Raw genomic sequence first — 19328 nt, 5'->3', positions numbered from 1 at the left:
GGGAGCCAATCGCCACCGGAGAAGCAGGCCCCACCGCCATTTTATGTGGACGGGCCCTGTGTGGGAGGGGGGATTCCCCAAAAGCGAGAGTGCGCTCTTTTACGCATGTGCACGAAAGAGTGCACATCTCCTTGAGGCTGAGTGTAGCTTCAGGGAGATCACTTCCACTTTGCAAAAGATTAAAAATAGAAAAAAAAATTCCCTAATACCTCCCCCTCGTGTGACAATGTCACATGAGATGGGACATGTTCATAATTTACATAATAAGTTTATTAAACTTTTTAAAACCCTACATGAAACCTCATCCTGCTGGTGGATGAGGTTTGATGTTTTATCTTTTGCCCGCCGGGGCTCCTGGCCTGCCTGCCATGTTCAAGGTTGGACGGGCAGGTCCTTTAATTGTATAATTGATCCTGTCAATGGTCTCAATTGGCCATTGACAGATCGGCGGGCCTGCAGCTGATTTTGCTGCGGGCCCGCCTTCCTGAATATTTAAATGGACCGGGATGACATTGGGGGTTCTGCCCGACGTCATCCCACGTCATTTTATGCATCGGCGAGCGGGCCCCGCCCCCTGCTCGCCGACGGCAAAATTCTGCTCTCTGTCTCTCTCTCTCTGTTTTCCCAGCATTTTCTGTTTTTGTTTCATATTTCCAGCATCTGCAGTATTTTGCTTTTATCTGCTTCAATAGCATCCTCCTTTCCCAATGGAGCTGCCTAGACTCCAGAAATGCTGACCCTCTGATCAGGCTCTCAATGCTGCTGACCCACCACCATCCTGAATAGGATGGTGAACGCAGAGGCAGCCTATTAGCAGGCCACCTCTGGGGAGATTGCTCACTTCAACAATTGTGGTTCTGACATTAGGTTCCTAGAGTCTATGGTAAAATCCAACCCATTAACTCTGTTTCTCTCCGCAGAAGCTGCTGAGTACTTCCAGCATTCTCTCTTTTAGTTTCAAGATCTCCAGCATCCACAGTATTTTGCTCTTCCTTTGTAAAATAAATCTGTTTTTGGAACTAGGATATCTGTGCACAGACCACTGAAAATCACTTGTTCCTTTCAATGTTTAAAATCGGTATAAATTCAGTCACACTAGTATGTTATGCAAACAAGTGTCCCTCAAAGCTCTCCAAGCACATATTCTACAGAAGAGTTATCCATTAAAAAAATAGTTACGATCCATACAGTTCAAGAGAGAAAGCTGCTCTAATCCACAACACAACCTCTTATATTTTAGCAAAGTAAACTTTTAAACAAATTTAACATTCATTTCACTTGAGTTGTAGGAAATGCAAACAAAAGAGAAATCTCAAGAAGTTCTCACACATCTCAGGAAACCTTGGAAGCCATGAATGTTATTTCAGTGCTAACAGCCGCAAACACAGACTTATCTGTTTTTTCTCATGGATATTGAAAACCGAGAGTGGTTAGTTCTGGATTTTTTATAACTGCATGACAAGTATTCAGCAGTCACTGCCTGGCAGCAAAATATTTGCAAGAATTTAATGCAAGTACCTTACGAAGGCCCTCAGCTTAATGAAGGATTTTTTTAAAAAACAAAGCAAATAAACCTAGTTAACTTCAAAACAATTAGATGCACCAGAAAGGGTGGAACATCTTAATCAAATCTGAGAGGACCGTGTGATTAATGCTGTTGCAAAACTCATCTCAACTTCAACTTTTCATGATGCAGTGAATGAGCCAGTTTGAACCAGACATGGAAATGACCGTCAGTTTAGAAACTACTGAAGTTACACATTTCTTTCCACTTGGCAAATCCTCTGAGCACCCGTACAGAAAGTCTGCCATAATGTCTGCTGCTATATAGTTGCTAAGAGATCAAATAACAAACAAAACAGCCATCAAATGATGAAACAGCTCAAGTACTTCACAGTGCACTCTGATAAAACAGTGGACACACTGAGAAAGCGAGGATTTATTATTTCATCAAATGCTGTCAATCTTGTAAATTTGATAACAGATTTTAACTTAATCCAGCTAAACTAACAGTGACGTGCTCAGCTATGGAACGGCATACTTGGATTCTGCGTTGAAAAACTAAGCTACTTTCATTTGCAGACAAGCCATAGTTATTCTCCAATTATTAAAGTGTTAAAGGATGTTGTTATAGTGACAAAGGTTACTCTATATTGAAAATGTTTATAAATTCAAATTCAAAATTGCATTTATGCTGTATTGACAACATGTTGGTTATTGATTGATGTGCAGTACTGTGCTTGTTTCCTACGCTATATAAATGACAGTTGATTATAGACATGCTATTTGCACCATCCCTTTCCACAGCAGTATACTCTCCACAGTTACAAAAATCTTATTGAAAGATGATCCAGTCATCTCAATTTTTGCAATCAGTACAAATTAGTTGTGAATGTTGTTCTCTCCTTTATTTATTTGGATAAGGACTGAATTGCTAGTCTCAGATATTTCCAAATACAATACTTTTGTTAATATGGCCATAATCTACATCTGTATACCCAAGCACCTTTTTTACCTAAGTTCTCATGGTTTCCCAACGAATGGCAAATGTTTTTATTGCCGGCACTGTCCAAAGTTTTTCCTTCACTGTTCCCTGGGAACTGTAGGGTGTGGCAGCCCAGGGACTGCAATTGTATGAGTAAGTTTACAAATAGCCTGGTGTAGGAGTGCATGAATCTCCAATGATTCACTGTGCCCACATCACATGCAAAACTGTGATTTTCAAAAGAATTTAAATTTTATGGTAAGGCATATGGATTCAAAATTAATATAAAATTTCTTTTTGACAACATTTTTATTACAAATCAATTATATTTGTGATTTTTTGTTATTGTTCCTGTTAAACACCTTGTGACATTTAGCTATATTAAAGGCTCTACATAAATGCAAATTGCTATTGTTGGTTGAATTGAAGGTCTATTGTTCAAGACATAAGTTTAAACTTCTCCCGTAAAGAAGTTTTAATACAAAATATTTTGTTGGTCTCACCAGTGCATAACATAACTGTATTTTCTACCAACTTCCTCCTGCTTTTCTACTAACATGTGACTTGATAATCCTGGAAATATGTCTTAGATTACACTTTCATCAAGCCAAATCCATTTCTCCACTTTAACCTCTATTCACAATCTGCCCAAATCTATCTCCCTGAATCAGAAATAGGAGTGTCATTTTGATCTGATGTGGACTTTTACTTTGGATTTGGCTACTAAAGGCACGTCATTTAAGCACCATGAAAAAGGTTAGTATTTTTCCCTCATATTTCTCACAACAGTAAAATTTCTCAGTCATTTTGTGTATACTAAGCAGTAGGGATAATCACCATCGCACTTTGAGCGAACAGATTAAACAGATACATCAATACCATAAAATCAGGGACCATTCTTGCTACTGCCACACCTAGGTACCACAACCACAAACTGTCATGAGACAATCCGGGATTAGATGAATAATAATTTTCTGAACTAAAAGTAATTTAAAAATGTTAAATGCTAAGAAGTATTTGCTTTACTAATTATTTCAGTTGTGCACTGCCCACCAGATAAATTAGTGGAATATAAAAACTGGTAGTACACTTAACTCTCTCTCTCCCCCTTAGGATGGGTGTGGCCATATTTCTCAAATGCACAACCCGTCAAGAACCCATGAGTCTGAATTGCACTGAACTTGTAGAAATTCAAGATTAGAATGGAACTTTCTTTTTAAATTCATTCCTGGGATATGACCGTCACTATCAAGGCCAGCATTTATTATCCATCCCTAGTTGCCCTTGAGAAGGTGGTGGATGTGCCTCCTTGAATGCTGCAGTTCAGTGGTGAAGGTAGAATGGGTCCAATTTCCGGGCACCATCCTCAGGGGTCTCACGCTGTTGTCTCCTAATCCTGATTTTCCTGCGGAAGCTAGCCACCCTGTCAATTTGGCCAGCTACTAGCTGGGAAACAGAAGGAAATGCTGACAACAAGGTTCTGCCATTAAATTTGACAGGACCTCCAAGCCTCCAGCATTGTAAAATTTTCTCTGCATTAATGTGCTCCCCACAACCTCAATGACTCAACAACTCAATGTTCATATCAGGGCCTTAATTTCCAGAGCTCCAGCAGAGTGAAATAAAAATCAAGTTTTTTTTTCAACCACTTGGTGGTGTTCACGAGCAAGAGAAGATTCTGCGACCAGGCAGCCTAATTAAGAACACTTCTGTAAGGGCTAATGTTCGATTCCAGAAAATCTCCAGAGAAATGCTTGAGCCATTTCTCATGTGAAGGACGACTATCATGAAGTAGTTCTGTGAGTTTTTCTCCCCTGCTGATTTGTAAACATATTTCACTTTTTTTTGAGTCTCTGCAGTCCTTTCAATGTTGACCCACCCAATAAGTTCCTTGGCTCTGTGCCTTTGAAATTTGAATGCTCCCTTTATGAACTACTTGAGGGCAGAAAAGGAGGAGATGATGAGCTAGATCATAAGAAACAGGAGTAGGAGTAAGCCATCCGGCCCATCGAGCCTGCTCCACCATTCAATAAGATCATTAACTCCACTTTCCTGACTGTCCCTCATAACCCTTGACTCTATTGTTAATCAAAAATCTGTCTAACTCAGCCATGAATTTATTCAACGACCCAACCTGCTCCCTATGGTAGAGAATTCCAAAGACTAGTGACGTCCTGAGGGAAAAAACCCTCCTCATTTCCATCTTAAATATGGGAGATCACATTTTAAACAGTTCCTCCTAGTTCTAGATTCCCTCTCAAGAGGAAACATCCTCTCAGCCTCTATCCTGTCAAATTCCCACAGAACTTATATGTTTCAATAAGATCACCTCTCATTCTTTTAAACTCCAATGAGTGTAGGCCCAACCTTCCCAAGCTTTCCTCAGAAGACAACCCTTTTATCCCAGGAATCAGCTGAGTGAACCATCTCTGAATTGCTTACAATGTAAGTATATCCTTCCTTAAGTGAAGGAGACCAAAACTGTACACAGTACTCCATCTGCAGTCTCACCAATGCCCTACACAGTTAGCAAGACTTACCTTTGTACTTCATCCCCTTGCAATAAAGGCCAAGATTCTATTTGCCCTCCTAATTACTTGCTGTACCTGCATGCTAACATTTTGTGATTCATCTTCAAGGATCCCTCTGTACCGCAACATGCTGCAGTCACTCTCCATTGAAATAATATTCTGCATTTCTATTCTCCAGCCAAAGTGAATAACCTCAACTTTTCTCACATTATACTCCATTTGCCAATTTTTGCCCACTCACTTAAGCTAACTATATCCCTCACAACTTGCTTTCCTCCCTACCTTTGTTATCATCAGCAAATTTAGCTACAATACAGTCAGTTCCTTCAATCAAGTCATTCATATAGAGCGTAAATAGTTGAAGTCTCAGTATGATCCCTGTGGCACTCCATTATTAAATTTTGTTATATTTTGCCAATCTGAAATTGACCCATTTATCCCGACTCTGTTTCCTATTAGTTAACCTCAGGGTAGTGTCCTCAGCCCAACCACCTTCAGCTGCTTCATCAATGACCTTCCTTCCATCATAAGGTCAGAAGGGGGGATGTTCGCTGATGATTGCACAATGCTCAGTACCACTCACAACTCCTCAGATACTGAAGCACTCCATGTCCAAATGCAGCAAGACCTGGACTATATCCAGTCTTGGGCTGACAAGTGGCAAGTAACATTCGTGCCACACAAGTGTCAGGCAACCATCTCCAACAAGATAGAATCTAACAATTGCCCTTGACATTCAATGGCATTACCATTGCTGAATCCCCCACTATCAACATCCTAGGGGTTACCATTGACCAGAAGCTGAACTGAGTTAGCCATATAAATATTGTGGCACAGAGAGGGTCAGAGGCTAGGAATCCTGCAGCAAGTAACCCACCTCCTGACTCCCCAAAGCCTGTCCACCATCTACAAGGCACAAATCAGGAGTGTGATGGAATACTCTTCACTTGCCTGGATGTGTGCAGCTCCAACAATACTCAAGAAACTTGACACCATCCAGGACAAAGCAGCCCATTTGCTTGGAACCACACCCACAAACATTCATTCCTTCCGCCACTGATGCACAGTGACAGCAGTGTGCACCATCTACAAGATGCACTGCAGAAACTCACCAAGGCTCCTTAGACAGCATCTTCCAGACCCACAACTGCTACCATCTAGAAGGACAAGGACAACAGATGCATGGGAACACCACCACCTGCAAGATCATCTCCAAGCTACTCACCATCCTGACTCGGAAATATATCGCTGTTCCTTCACTGTCACTGGGTTAAAATCCTGGAACTCCCTCCCTAACAGCACTGTGGGTGTACCTACACCACATGGACTGCAGCAGTTCAAGAAGGTGGCTCACCACCACCTTCTCAAGGGCAATTAGAGATGGGCAATAAATGCTTTCCAGCGATGCCCACATCCCATGAATGAATCAAAAAAAACACAATTCTCTATCTATGCTAATATATCACTCCCAAAACCATGAACTCTTACCTTGTGCAGCAACCTTCTACGTGGCATCTTATCAAATGCCTTTTGGAAATCCAAAATCACTATATCTACTGGTTCCCTTTTATCTACCCTGCTTGTTACATGGTCAAAGAATTGTAGTAAATTTATCAAACATAATTTCCCTTTCACAAAACCATGTTGCCTCTGCCTGATTACATTATGATTTTCTAAGTGTTCTGCTACTACCTGCTTAACAATGAACACTAGCATTTTAAAAATGACTCAGCAAATTTGGTGACAATACTGTTGACTCCTTTATCCAAGTTATTCATATAGATTGTAACTGCCCTACAGTTTTCTGTTTTCTGTCTCCCTCCTTTCCTGAATAGAGGTGTTACATTTGCAGCTTTTCAATCCACTGGGACCTTTCCAGAATCTATGGGCAGAACAATGGGACCTTGGCGTGTGTGTCCATAGATCTCTGAAGGCGGAGGGGCACGTTAATGGGGTGGTGAAAAAGGCATACCGGACATTTGCCTTTATCAATCGAGGCATAGATTACAAAAGTAGGGAGGTCATTTTGGAGTTGTATAGAACCTTGGTGAGGCCACAGCTGGAGTGCTGTTCTGGTCGCCACATTATAGTAAGGATGTGATTGCACTGGAGGGGATGCAGGGGAGATTCACCAGGATGTTTCCTGGGATGAAACATTTAAGTTATAAAGAGAGGTTGGATAGACTTGGGTTGTTTTTGTTGGAACAGAGAAGACTGATGGGCGACCTGATCGAGGTGTACAAGATTATGAGGGGCATTGCCAGGATGGATAGGGAGCAGCTGTTCCCCATAGTTGAAGGGTCAGTCACGAGGGGACACAAGTTCAAGGTGAGGGGCAGGAGGTTCAGGGGTGATGGTCTGGAATGCGCTGCCTGGGAGGGTGATGGAGGCGGGTTGCCTCACATCCTTTAAAAAGTACTTGGATGAGCACTTGACATGTCATAATATTCAAGGCTATGGACCGAGTGCTGGGATTAGGTAGGTAGGTCAGATGTTTCTCACGTGTCGGTGCAGATTCGATGGGCTGAAGGGTCTCTTCTGCACTGTGTGATTCTGTGATTCTGTGAATATTGCCCTTGTCGGGCGGGCGGAAAGCCGACTGCCACCTGTGTTCAGGGCCGGAAGGCGATTTCATGCTGACTGGCCAATTAAGACCCGCCCAGCATGAAATGTGAGTGGTAGCGCTCAGCGCTGCCTGTGCGGGCGGGGGGAGGAGGGCGAACAGGGTGAGCATGACCTTAACGCGTTCGTGCTTCATAATCTCCCTGAGGCACAGAGCTGGCTCTGTGACTCTGTCACATGCGCAGGGACATATTATAAATTATGCTCTAAAATTTTTATTTTATTTTTATTTGCTTTAGCAAACCTCAGCCCACCCATGGATGAGGTTTCCTAAAAGGAAAAAGGCTTTTCATCTGCTTGCCAACCGTAAGGTTGCACGGGCAGCAAAAAGTTCTATTTGCCTTAATTGCCTTAACAGGCCTTTTAATTGGCGGTGGGCGTGCAGCCGACTCCGGTATTCACCCGCCGAATGAAATATCACAAGACTGCGCATTGATGTCGGGACAATCACCTGATGTCAACGCACCTCATTTTACGCTCGAGCGGGTTGAGCACGTGCCCGCCCGCCGAGCTAAAAATTTTACCCTATGTAATTTTGGAAGGTTATAACCAATGCATCCAATATCTCTGCAGCCACTTCTTTTAAAATCCTAGGTTGCAGATCATGAGGTCCAGGGGACTTGTCAGCCTTTCGTGACATTAATTTCCCTAGTACTTTTTCTCTGGTGCTCATGACCACAAAAACACAAGAAATAGGAGCAGAAGTAGATCACATGGCCCATTGAGCTTGCACCACCGTTCAGTACGATCACGGCTGATCTTGGGTTTCCACTTTCCTGCCCACTTCCCAATATCTCTTAATTCCCTGAGAGAACAACAATCTGCCTATCCCAGCTGTAAATGCATTCAACGATGGAGCATCCACAACCTTCTCGGGTAGAGAATTCCAAAAATTCACAACCCTTTGAGTGAAGTAATTTCTCTTCATCTCAGTCCTAAATGACTGGCCCCTTATCCAGCGACTGTGCCCCTGTGTTGTATTTGTGATTGTTTAAGTTCCTCCCTCCTTTTTGGCCCCTACTATTCTTGGGGTACTAGAGCAGATATTAAAACACAAAAATATTTTAAAATATTCCTACGGAGAATCTCAGAAGCAGAATTCAGTTATTTTGGGAAAACAAGTAAGGTTTGAAGAATGGGCCAGACATAGCCATTTTACAGCAAAAGCTGGAACAAGTAGTTGGAAAATAGTAAGCATTAAACAGGAATTTGGCAGTTGTGATATCCAAATGAGTTCTAGTGGATTTGATTAGGAAAGTTTAGGAGAAATACAAGTAAACTTGCAACAGTTGGTGAGGTAGTAAAGCGAGGCTGGCTAATGAGATAAAAGAAAACAGCTGGCAGCCAGGCCAGGCAGACAGCTAAAGCAAGCAATCTTCAGCATTGTGTGTAATCTTACCATTCTGGAACCACAGCATCTGGAATCCATTGCCTGAAGAACTAGAGTCTGAATGGAATGCAACATGCAGACTAGAATCAGAGCTTCTGCCTGATGGGGGTAAAGTATTCCCGCAGAAAGTACCAATAAGTTGAGATTGGGCACTGGGTCCGTCATACAGCTAAATTGATATCATAGGGAAGATGAAACAAAAGCAGAGAAGTTACTGGCAAACAACAGAGAAACTTATAAACAGTCAAATCATGTTGAGGATGAGGCTTCTTATCAGATAAAGAGTAAGAATTAACCTTTTACAGTCATCAGGCTCCCCTGTTGAAATGCAAAACAAGATGTCAAATAGTGAGAACACAATGTTCAAAGAGAGGGAAAGTTCAGGAGGAATATATTTTGTTCAAAGTATTCTGCTTTTTTATAAAGCAAATAATACCCTAGCTATAAACTTCTTTCTTTTAAAGAAAAGCAAATGTTAATTTTCATGCCGGTGTGGAGACAGTTGTGTCGGATCTAATGGAGCAATTCCACAATCCTGTGTTTCCTGCAACAAGTCACGCTCACAGGGAGTGTAGGTTGGAGATAGGGTTACAATACTGCAACTTCGTGACTTGTATTGATTGGGAGTGTATCTCTAAGCTGGACTATCCACTGAGAAAGCTGACCAAGATATAACTGCAAATTCATTAGTAACATTAGTTACCAGGGGAAACAATGCTTGAACAGCTGCAATGCCATCAGGGTCACTCGACACTGAGAAACCATGCTGTAGGCTTGGAATGCAAATATCCTAGCCTTCAGTGTTGTTTTCTGAGACCAGTAACATCTGAAACAGCTGTCAGGCCAGTTTGAATTCATGTCCTGACTGTTAAGACACACAGGGGGAATTTCGTCAAAATTAACATAATTGAAGTGGGATTGCAGTGAGGGAGCCTCTACTTAAAAGTTCTTAAAGCTGGCAGGAAAATTTAAATTATAAGACCAAATCAAAGAAATACTTGGAGCCTATTATTTTCTTTGAGGAAAAATGAAGGGCACCGTTAACAAAATGCAATCCTCCTAGATTTCCCTTTTCCTTTAGATAAATAATCCTCTCTCTGCTTGTGCACCCATGCACTCATTCCCTCCAGGCATGTAGTTTTGTGACTTGCCGTACATCCTCAAAGAAATCAGAATCTATGAAAACTTAAACACTAATTTGTTCACAGATCTTTGTTCCTAACCCACATAGGCAGGAACTGAGTGTTCTACAGTCGACAAGAGTCAGGATAAAGAAGCAACAAAAACCAAGATCACTACATCTACACCTTCTTTAACACTGCCTCAAGACTCCCAGGGTTTCCTTGTCGGGGCAGAGGCAGGCTTGCAGGTGGGCTAAGGAATGTGCTGGCCTCCCACCTCTACTTCCAGAAGCTGCACTTGCTGGGTGCCTTAATACAGCAATGCCCAAGAAAATCTTATTGTGTGGACTGCTTTTGAACCCTTGCTGACTGCACACACCCCCCGTACACCCTCACCTTCCCCGCCACCACACCACACCCTCCACTCCCCTCCCGTCCAGGCTTTTAATGGACAAACAAGATCTTCTGACTGCTAATCTTTACTGGCAACCAGCATATCTCGATCTATCGAGCAGCTTCAGATCTGAGAGTTCTACAGATGCTCTTTGTTTTGCTGCACTTACCAAACACTTATCTAACTGATTACCTAGGCTCCTCATGGTTGGACATTGAGTGCAATGCTATCATTTAGAACTTTGGTAGATTAAGTCCAAGAAAATTGACTTTTCAATCTGTCCAGAGCATCCTTCCATTATGCTGTATACCTATAATTAAAATAATTTCATGTGATACAGACCATATGCCCCCTGCAAATCCCTAAATTGTAACATTTATTTATTTTTATAGCACAAGATACCCTATATATTAAAGGTCTGCTCCTTGCTATTTAGAAAGGAAAAGACCCCAGTGTAATTTCCATTAATTTACAGATTTGGTTTGCTATAAATGTTCCTATTACAAAACAGTCAGCTTGGTATCAACCCAATACAAGTTTCCAATGATGTCTGCTATTATACATGATAAATATAACCCAGAGCTGGAAAAGAATTCTTGAGAATCTCTACCAGGAACATTTGGGTCCCTGTTACACCACCCACAATAAAAATCCCAGCCCCTGTTTTTTAAACACAATGGCCTGAATTTTCTGAAAGACAGAGAGGATCCCAGGCTTAGCCCAGGTTCCAGCAATCCTGCCCCCAAACCGGACACCCATCATTTTTGCTGGATTAGGAACAGTGGGGTGGGTTATATTTTGCATATCTGTGGTTTACGGGGGCAACTGCATTTGTTAAAGTTGGCAACTGGCTTCAGTCAGATGCAAGTTTTATTAGTGGGATATCCAAAACATGACTTGTGCACTTCAGACCTATCAGGAGAAGGTCCAAAGTTTGTGGAGTTCTTCAGAGAGGTAGGATGCCTTTTTGAAAATGTAGAGTACACTTTTGGATATGATCCTGCAACACCTTTGGGAGAGGTAAGTTGTATTTTGGAAGAAGTCAAGTGCCCTTTGGGGTTGTTATAAGTAGACATTATTGTGCATAAAAGTGGATAAACTCATTGGAATTATCAAGCTCATTGCAGCTGTCAAGGGAGCTAAGGAACTTAAATCTCCTGCACTTTAAATATTTGAAAGGAACTGTCTGCAGTGTTAAAAACATCAGTGTTTGCTTCTTCACTTTGGCTGTTGACATAGCCTGAAGGTTATCATTATGTGATTAGTGTTGCATGGCTGATTTCATGACCTATCATTATCACAGTTGGGTACCTGTCAGTTCACAGTTTAATTGACAGCTCCAGGTACTTATAAAACCTTTGAAGTGGGACTATGGGCTTGTTGTTATAAAGAATTAAGTGGCTGAAGGAGTTTAAATCTAGTGATTAAGTTTTTATCAATGATGTTTATCAATGATAGCAGTATTTTTTTTAATAGCGAATTAATCAATAGACACTTTGAACTTTATTTTATTTCTTCACAGCATAGGTCCAGAGTTCTAGCCATAGCGAATATTGAGTGAGTTGGCATGGAGGATCTAAGGGCAAAGAGTGCTGGATGGGGGTATGGGTTGGTACAAAGTTGGCATAAGGGTTATAAGGGCTATGGGGATGGGTGGAGGGACATAGGTTGATAGGGGGTGCATGAGCAGCCATGGGTGGTGGGCAGAGGGTCATAGGTTGTTATATGGGTTATAAGGGACTTTTGTTTTATATTCATTTATGGGATGTGGGCATCGCTGGTTGGGCCAGCATTTATTGCCCATCCCTAACTGCCCTTGAGAAGGTAGTGCTGAGCTGCCTTCTTGAACTGCTGCAGTTTCTGTGATGTAGGTACACCAACATTGTTGTTAAGGAGGGAGTTCCAGGATTTTGACCTAGTGACAATGAAGGAATGGCAATATATATCCAAGTCAGGATGGTAAGTGGCTAGGAAGGGAACTTCCAGGTGGTGGTGTTCCCATGTATCTGCTGCCCTTGTCCTTCTAGATGGTCATGGGTTTGGATGGTGCTGTCGAAGGAATCTTGGTGAGTTTCTGCAGTGCATCTTGTAGATGGTACACACTACTGCCATTGTGCGTCAGTGGTGGAGGGAGTGAATGTATGTGGAAGGAGTATCAATCAAGCGGGCTGCTTTATCTTGGATGATGTCAAGCTTCCTGTGTGTTTTTGGAACTGTACTCATCCAGGAAAGTGGAGAGTATTACATCACACTCCTAACTTGATCTTTGTAAATGGTGGACAGGCTTTGGGGAGTCAGGAGGTGAGTTACTCACCACAGGATTCTTAGCCTCTGACCTGCTCTTGTAGCCACAGTATTTATTTGGCTAGTCCAGTTCAGGTTCTTGTCCCCAGGATGTTGATACTGGAAGATTCAGCGATGCTAATGCCATTGAATGTCAAGAGGTGATAGTCAGATTCTCTATTGCTGGGGATAGTCATTGTCTGGCACTTGTGTGGCGCAAATGTTATTTGCCACTTGTCAGCTCAAGCCTGGATATTGTCTAGGTCTAGCTGCATTTGGACATGGACTGCTTCAGTATCTGAAGAATCACAAATGGTGCTGAACATTGTGCAATCATCAGTGAACATCCCCACTTCTGACTTTATGATAGAAGGAAGGTCCTTGATGAAGCAGCTGAAGGTGGTTGGGCCTAGGACACTACCCTGAGGAACTTCTGCAGTGATGTCCTGGAACTGAGATGATTAACCTCCAATAACCACAACCATCTTCCTTTGTGCTGGGTATGACTCCAACCAGCGGAGAGTTTTCCTTCTGATTCCCATTCATTCGAGTTTTGCTAGGGCTCCTTAATGCCACACTCAGTCAAATGCTGCCTTGATGTCAAGGGCAGTCATATTCTCCTCACCTCTGGAGTTGAGGTCTTCTGTCCACACTTGAACCAAGGCTGTAATGAGATCAGAAGCTGAGTGACACTGGCAGAACCCAAACTGAGCATCAGTGAGCAGGTTATTGCTAAGCAAGTGCAGCCTGATAGCATTGTTGATGACCCTTTCCATCACTTCACTGATGTTCAAGAGTAGATTGATGGGGCAAAATTAGCTGTGTTGGATTTGTCCTGCTTTTTGTGAACGAGACATACCTGGGCAACTTTTGACATTGCCAGGTTGATACCAGTCCCAGGTTGGCTAGAGGCACAGCAAGTTCTGGTGCACAAGTCTTCAGTACTTTTGCCAGAATATTGTCAGGCCCCATAGCCTTTTCAGTATCCAGTGTCTTCAGCCATTTTTTGATATCTTGTGGAGTGAATCGAATTGGCTGAAGACTGGCATCTGTGACGCTGGGGACCTCCAGAGGAGGCCGAGATGGATCATACACTCAGCCCTTCTGGCTGAAGATTGTTGCCAATGCTTCAGCCTTATATTTTGCCCTGATGTGCTGGGCTCCTCCATCATTGAGGATGGGGATACTTGTGGAGCTTCCTCCTCCAGTGAGTTGTTTAATTGTCCACCACCATTCATGACTGGATGTGGCAGGACTGCAGAGCTTAGATCTGATCTGTTGGATGTGGGATTGCTTAGCTCTGTCTTTCACTTGCTGATTATGCTGTTTGGCATGCAAGTAGTCCTGAATTGTAGCTTCACCAGGTTGACACCTCTTTGTAGGTATGCCAGGTGCTGCTCCGGGCATGCCCTCCAGCACTCTTCATTGAACCAGGGTTGATCCCCTGACTTGATGGCAATGATAGAGTGGAGGATATGCTGGGCCATGAGGTTACAGATTGTGTTAGAGTACAGTTCTGCTGCTGCTGATGGCCCACAGTGCCTCATAGATGCCCAGTCTTGAGTTGCTAGATCTGTTTGAAATCTATCCCATTTAGCAGGGTGGTAGTGCCCCACAACACGATGGAGAGTCTCCTCACTGTGAAGACAGGGCTTCATCTCCACAATGACTGTGCGGTGATCACTCCTATCAATACTGTCATAGACAGATGCATCTGTGGCAGGCAGGTTGGTGAGGATGAGGTCAAATATGTTTTTCCCTCTTGTTTGTTCCCTCATCACCTGCCACAGACTCAGTCTAACAGCTATGTCCTTTAGGATACTCCCAACTCGGTCTGTGGCGAAGTCCGCTCCCAGAGTACATTTTGCGCCCTTGCCACCCTGAGTTCTTCCTCTAAATAGTGTTCAACATGGAGGAGTACTGATTCATCACCTGAAGGAGGGGGGTGCGATACGTGGTAATCAGCAGAAGGTTTCCTTGCCCATGTTTGACCTGATGCATCATGGAGTCCGGAGTTGATGTTGAGGATCCCCAGGGCAACTTGCTCCTGAATGTATACCACTGTGCTGTCACCTCTGTGGGGCCTGTCCTTCCGGTTGGACAGTACATACTCAGGATGGTGATGGTGGAATCCGTAGGGTATAATTCCGTGAGTATGACTATGTCAGACTGTTGCATGTGGGACTAGTCTGTGGGACATCTCTCCCAATTTTGGTGCAAGCCCCCAGATGTTAGTAAGGAGGACTTTGCAGGGCCGACAGACCCGGGTATGCCATTAGTCATTTCTGGTGCCTAGGTCAAATGCTGGGTGGTCCATCCGATTGCATTTGTTTTTATTGACATTTTAGCAGTTTTAATACAACTGAGTTGCTTTCCAGGCATTTAAGAGTCAACCACATTACTGTGGTCTGGAGTCACATGACATTAGTGAACCAGTTGGGTTTTTACTATAATTGACAACGGTTGCACTGTCATCATTAGATTTTTAATTCCAGATTTTTATTAAATTCAAATTCCACCATCTGCCGTACTGGGATTTGAACCTTGGGTTAAGTCAGTCACCGGACAAGTGACAATACCACTTCACCATCGCCCTTTGCATGGGGTAGTGGGGACATGAGGTGATGGATGGGGCATTTGGAGCATGAGGGGGCGAGGGGTGGAGGGCTGCTTTTTGTTTCATTGGGTATTTTGCAGCTGGGACAAAGTGCAGGGTCACTGAAGCCAGCCTTTCACCCAGCCCATTTCCATACACGGCAGCCCCTGCGCTGCCTCTGAACTCTTTTTGGGGTCAGCGGGCATGACTCCCATTGAACCCCACTCCTCCCACCACACCCCTAGAGTGAAAATCTGACCATCCAGTGCAGTTTTTCAGGAATCAAGTCCACAGAGCTGGGAATTCTCCAGACTGAGCGAAACTTCAGACCAACTTGTAGTAAGCTGCATGAAGAAATGGGCCCTTTGAATGTTTAAACAGTGCATTACTATAAAATGCAATGGCAAGGGACAATATTTTTCAACGTTAGAATATTTTCATCCAGCAATTTCTCTGTATTATGGTGAGTTTTACTGGGGTCCCATGTTTGACTGAATTCCTTGGCACATGTGTTAATCTGCCCTTGATGTAAACAGAAAACCATTTTGATTCATTTTAATATTTATTGAAGCAATGATCCTGAAAATGTAATGCTTAAGTTGCTCATCTGAAATTTCTTTCTCTGCAACGTCAGTGAAGACATTAACCCACTTATTTTTAACAATTAACGCCTCTGCTAAGATAGCAGAAAGAGGACTGTCAGAATTTTGTTTCAGATTTGTTTACTGGTATGTCACAGGCATTTTCAGAAATGTAAGTTCTAGGGAATAGGGAGTTACCCAGTCTCTGGCATTACACAAACATCTGGAGTCAAGTCGTCAACTAAAGTGCAGTTTCTGCTGTGCCGTCATATTTTTACTTCTCTGTCCTACTATGGTGTGAGTACAGATAGCTGGAGAACTTATGACTAACTAAGTAAAAAGCCAACAGAGATATCATGTTCTTTCCATATGACGAATAAATGATTCAGAGAGGTATGATCATGGTGTATGTGCAGTTTACGTCATGATTTGATGAAACTTTATGATGGTTCAGAAGCTAAGTTAAATCAAAGTTTTTGTCAAATTGTCCTTTAGGAAGCAAAACACAATAAAATAGAACAATTGGATTAAAGGCCTTCCTCCTCTATGATCTGTGATCTTACAAAATTTTTAAAGAGGTTTTGTCACTTCATTTTTGGCTATTAAGTGGTCCACAAATCTAACTCTTACCTTTAGCCAAACTAACTGGCAGCTGTTAAAGTCCAGACTGAAGTCAGTGAAGGTGTAGTTGATAGTGTTCCCAGCTGTTGCCTGTATGGTCCAGTTACAGTCTTGCTTAGGGGGATAAGGCTGTGGAAAGTTTGTACTTTCCAAGATCCCCTGGCTACGATTTGCAATGATCACTCCTTGGCAAACTACAAATGAAGCAACATGTTAGCTCTTTGCAAATTTTGCAAGTTAAACAGCTAACAAAAGATGCAACAACGATATGAGGAAAAACATTTTTATGCAGCGAGTGGTCAGGATCTGGAATGCACTGCCTAAGAGGGAGATGGAGGCAGATTCAACTGAGGCTTTCAAAAGAGAATTGGATAATTATCTGAAGAAAAAAATTGCAGAATTACAGGGAAAATGTTGGAGAGCGGGACTAGATGAGGTGCTCTTCCAGAAAAACAGCACAAACATGATGGGATGAATGGCTTCCTTCTGTGCTGTAACCATTCCATGACTATTATGTCAGGAAAATCTAGTACACGTACAAACAAAACAAAAACCAAGTGCCATCCTGAAAGGGCTACAAAGATAACAAAGCTTTTACAGGAAGTTGATACAGTGAAGTTTTAATAAGATCTCTTCCATATTCACATCAATTTGTCTCATGCCCTCAGCTAGATTAAGGCTTGCGTCAATCACTCTTGCTTTAAGTGATGTGATGTGATGTTGTTAATATGAGTAGAACTGAATATTTAAAGTAATTTTCCATCCAAATTCCACTGCTTTGAATTGTTGAGTGCAGTTTTATTTTAAGCAATTGTATTCTAAACTGGAGAGTGCTCCAATTTAAAACAGCAGCCCATCTGGCCAACCCCAAAACGTTAAAATCTCTCAATCATTCACTCCACAAAATATCCATCCAATTATCCCTTAAATGTTTGCATATATCTGTCTCTACTATCCCTTGGGCAGTCCATTCCACATGTTCATCACCCTCTGTGTTAACATGGTTATATCTAAAATGATATTGTTGACATATCTCTATTATCTTCCTCGAGCACCACAATGGCACTTAAGAGCAACATCAACTTAGACTCAGTACCCTGAGGAAATTTACATACTGAGCCAAAGAGGAACATATTGGTTAATACTTAAAACTTAGGAGTTCTAGAATACTTACAAGTGAGTGGGAATAGCTAGTGTTGGAACACAAGAAGGAAAACATTACTGCCTTACCATAACCATGAATAAAACATGAACAGTTTCATCCAATTTTGCTGTGGATTGCTTTACTTACTGTGCCTATATTTAGCAAAAAATCCTCCTGCTGTTAACGAGTTGTCAGTTCGGAGTTTAATGTACATATTATTTCTGGAAGAGAGAATAGGTGCTGGCAACTGATTACCACACAATTTAGCCAGAAGCTGAGAATTGGTGTTGTTTCCATTATAAACCTAGAAGAGAAACACAACTATATATTCACTTGATTTACACTACCTTTATTACCAGTCCTAGGTACAGCAAAGATCAGCACTTGTACCAGTAGGTCAAATAAGCTCTGAAATTTTGTCCATATTTTCCAGGATGGCTCATTGCATCACACATTATCTGATCTTTATATTGTAGTTCATAATTTATCTCCCAAATGTGTAAATGTGTTGTGCAATGTGTTCCTAAGCATGCAGATATTAAAATAACTGGACTCTCTATCTCCAAAGAAATATGGAGAATCATTGCAATATTATAATATCACAGTAATATTGGGCACAATAGATGTGTTACTCTGTTGACCACAATAAGTCATTTATGTCATGATGAAAAACCACATAAGGATTTCCATTTCAGTTTTCTCCCAGTGATTATTGATTGACATGAAGTGATGAATTTGCAGCAATATCTGCATCGTATGAAGATGACTCACAGCATGAAACATCCAGGAACTATATGAGTACACATAGGAGTACATAAAAAAAACTCTGCATATGCCTTCACTATTATCTTATAAACTGAACCTCTGCAAGTGGCTTCACTGCATAGTGAAGAAAAGTAGGCTGGGATTGCCCATCTGGAAATGGTATTCCAGTGGGATGGGGCATCTGTCTGAAACTCCAACACTGCCAGAATCCTGGTCTGGGTCTTCCACCCATGCACAGTGGGCTTTCATTGAGATTACCACCATCAAGAGGGAACCTGCCATTGCCCAGCCTTGACAGTGCAGCAGAGATAGCCGTGCAGTTAAATTGTCAGTCATGCCTCAAGTATGGGAAGGCTGGTTGCCTTGTATACCCGGGCTAAGAACAAAGCCTACACAAGAAAATACATGGGGACTAGAAATGAGGAACGGAACACCACTAAAAGCCCCTCTCCTTCCATTGGGGGACCTCATGGTCGTTACTACCATCTTCCTCATGGCAAGGGTAAATGGGTGGGCAGGAGGGAAATCCACTGGTGTTGTATACTCACAATATGTCACATTTTCAGCATGACCAAAAAACAAACTGAATTGTTATTTCTGCCACAATTGCACCAATCATATCTGCATGCCCTGGTACACCTACTCATCAATAGTGTGGCACCAAGAAGTCGTTGTAAAGTCTGAAGTCAATGTGAATCATGGGAAATTCTCCAGTAGCTGTAACTCTTTCAAGTACAAACATGTTTCCATCTGTACCTATTCAGATGAAGTTACATTGTTTCATAGTTTGCCATT

General features: G+C 42.2%; 1 protein-coding gene across 1 annotated transcript in view; it reads right to left on the bottom strand.

Moving 5' to 3' along the window:
• Positions 1-19328, bottom strand: part of cubn (cubilin (intrinsic factor-cobalamin receptor)) — a 457032-nt gene that overhangs the window by 282835 nt on the left and 154869 nt on the right. Inside the window, 3 exon segments of the mRNA XM_041183948.1 lie at positions 9038-9197; positions 16634-16818; positions 17916-18072. Of these exon segments, the coding sequence (XP_041039882.1) occupies positions 9038-9197; positions 16634-16818; positions 17916-18072 (502 nt within the window).

Source organism: Carcharodon carcharias, chromosome 3 (assembly GCF_017639515.1).
Source record: "Carcharodon carcharias isolate sCarCar2 chromosome 3, sCarCar2.pri, whole genome shotgun sequence".
NCBI lineage: Eukaryota > Metazoa > Chordata > Chondrichthyes > Lamniformes > Lamnidae > Carcharodon > Carcharodon carcharias.
The sequence above is the reverse complement of the archived record's forward strand: the minus strand, read 5'-3'. Positions and strand labels throughout refer to the sequence as shown.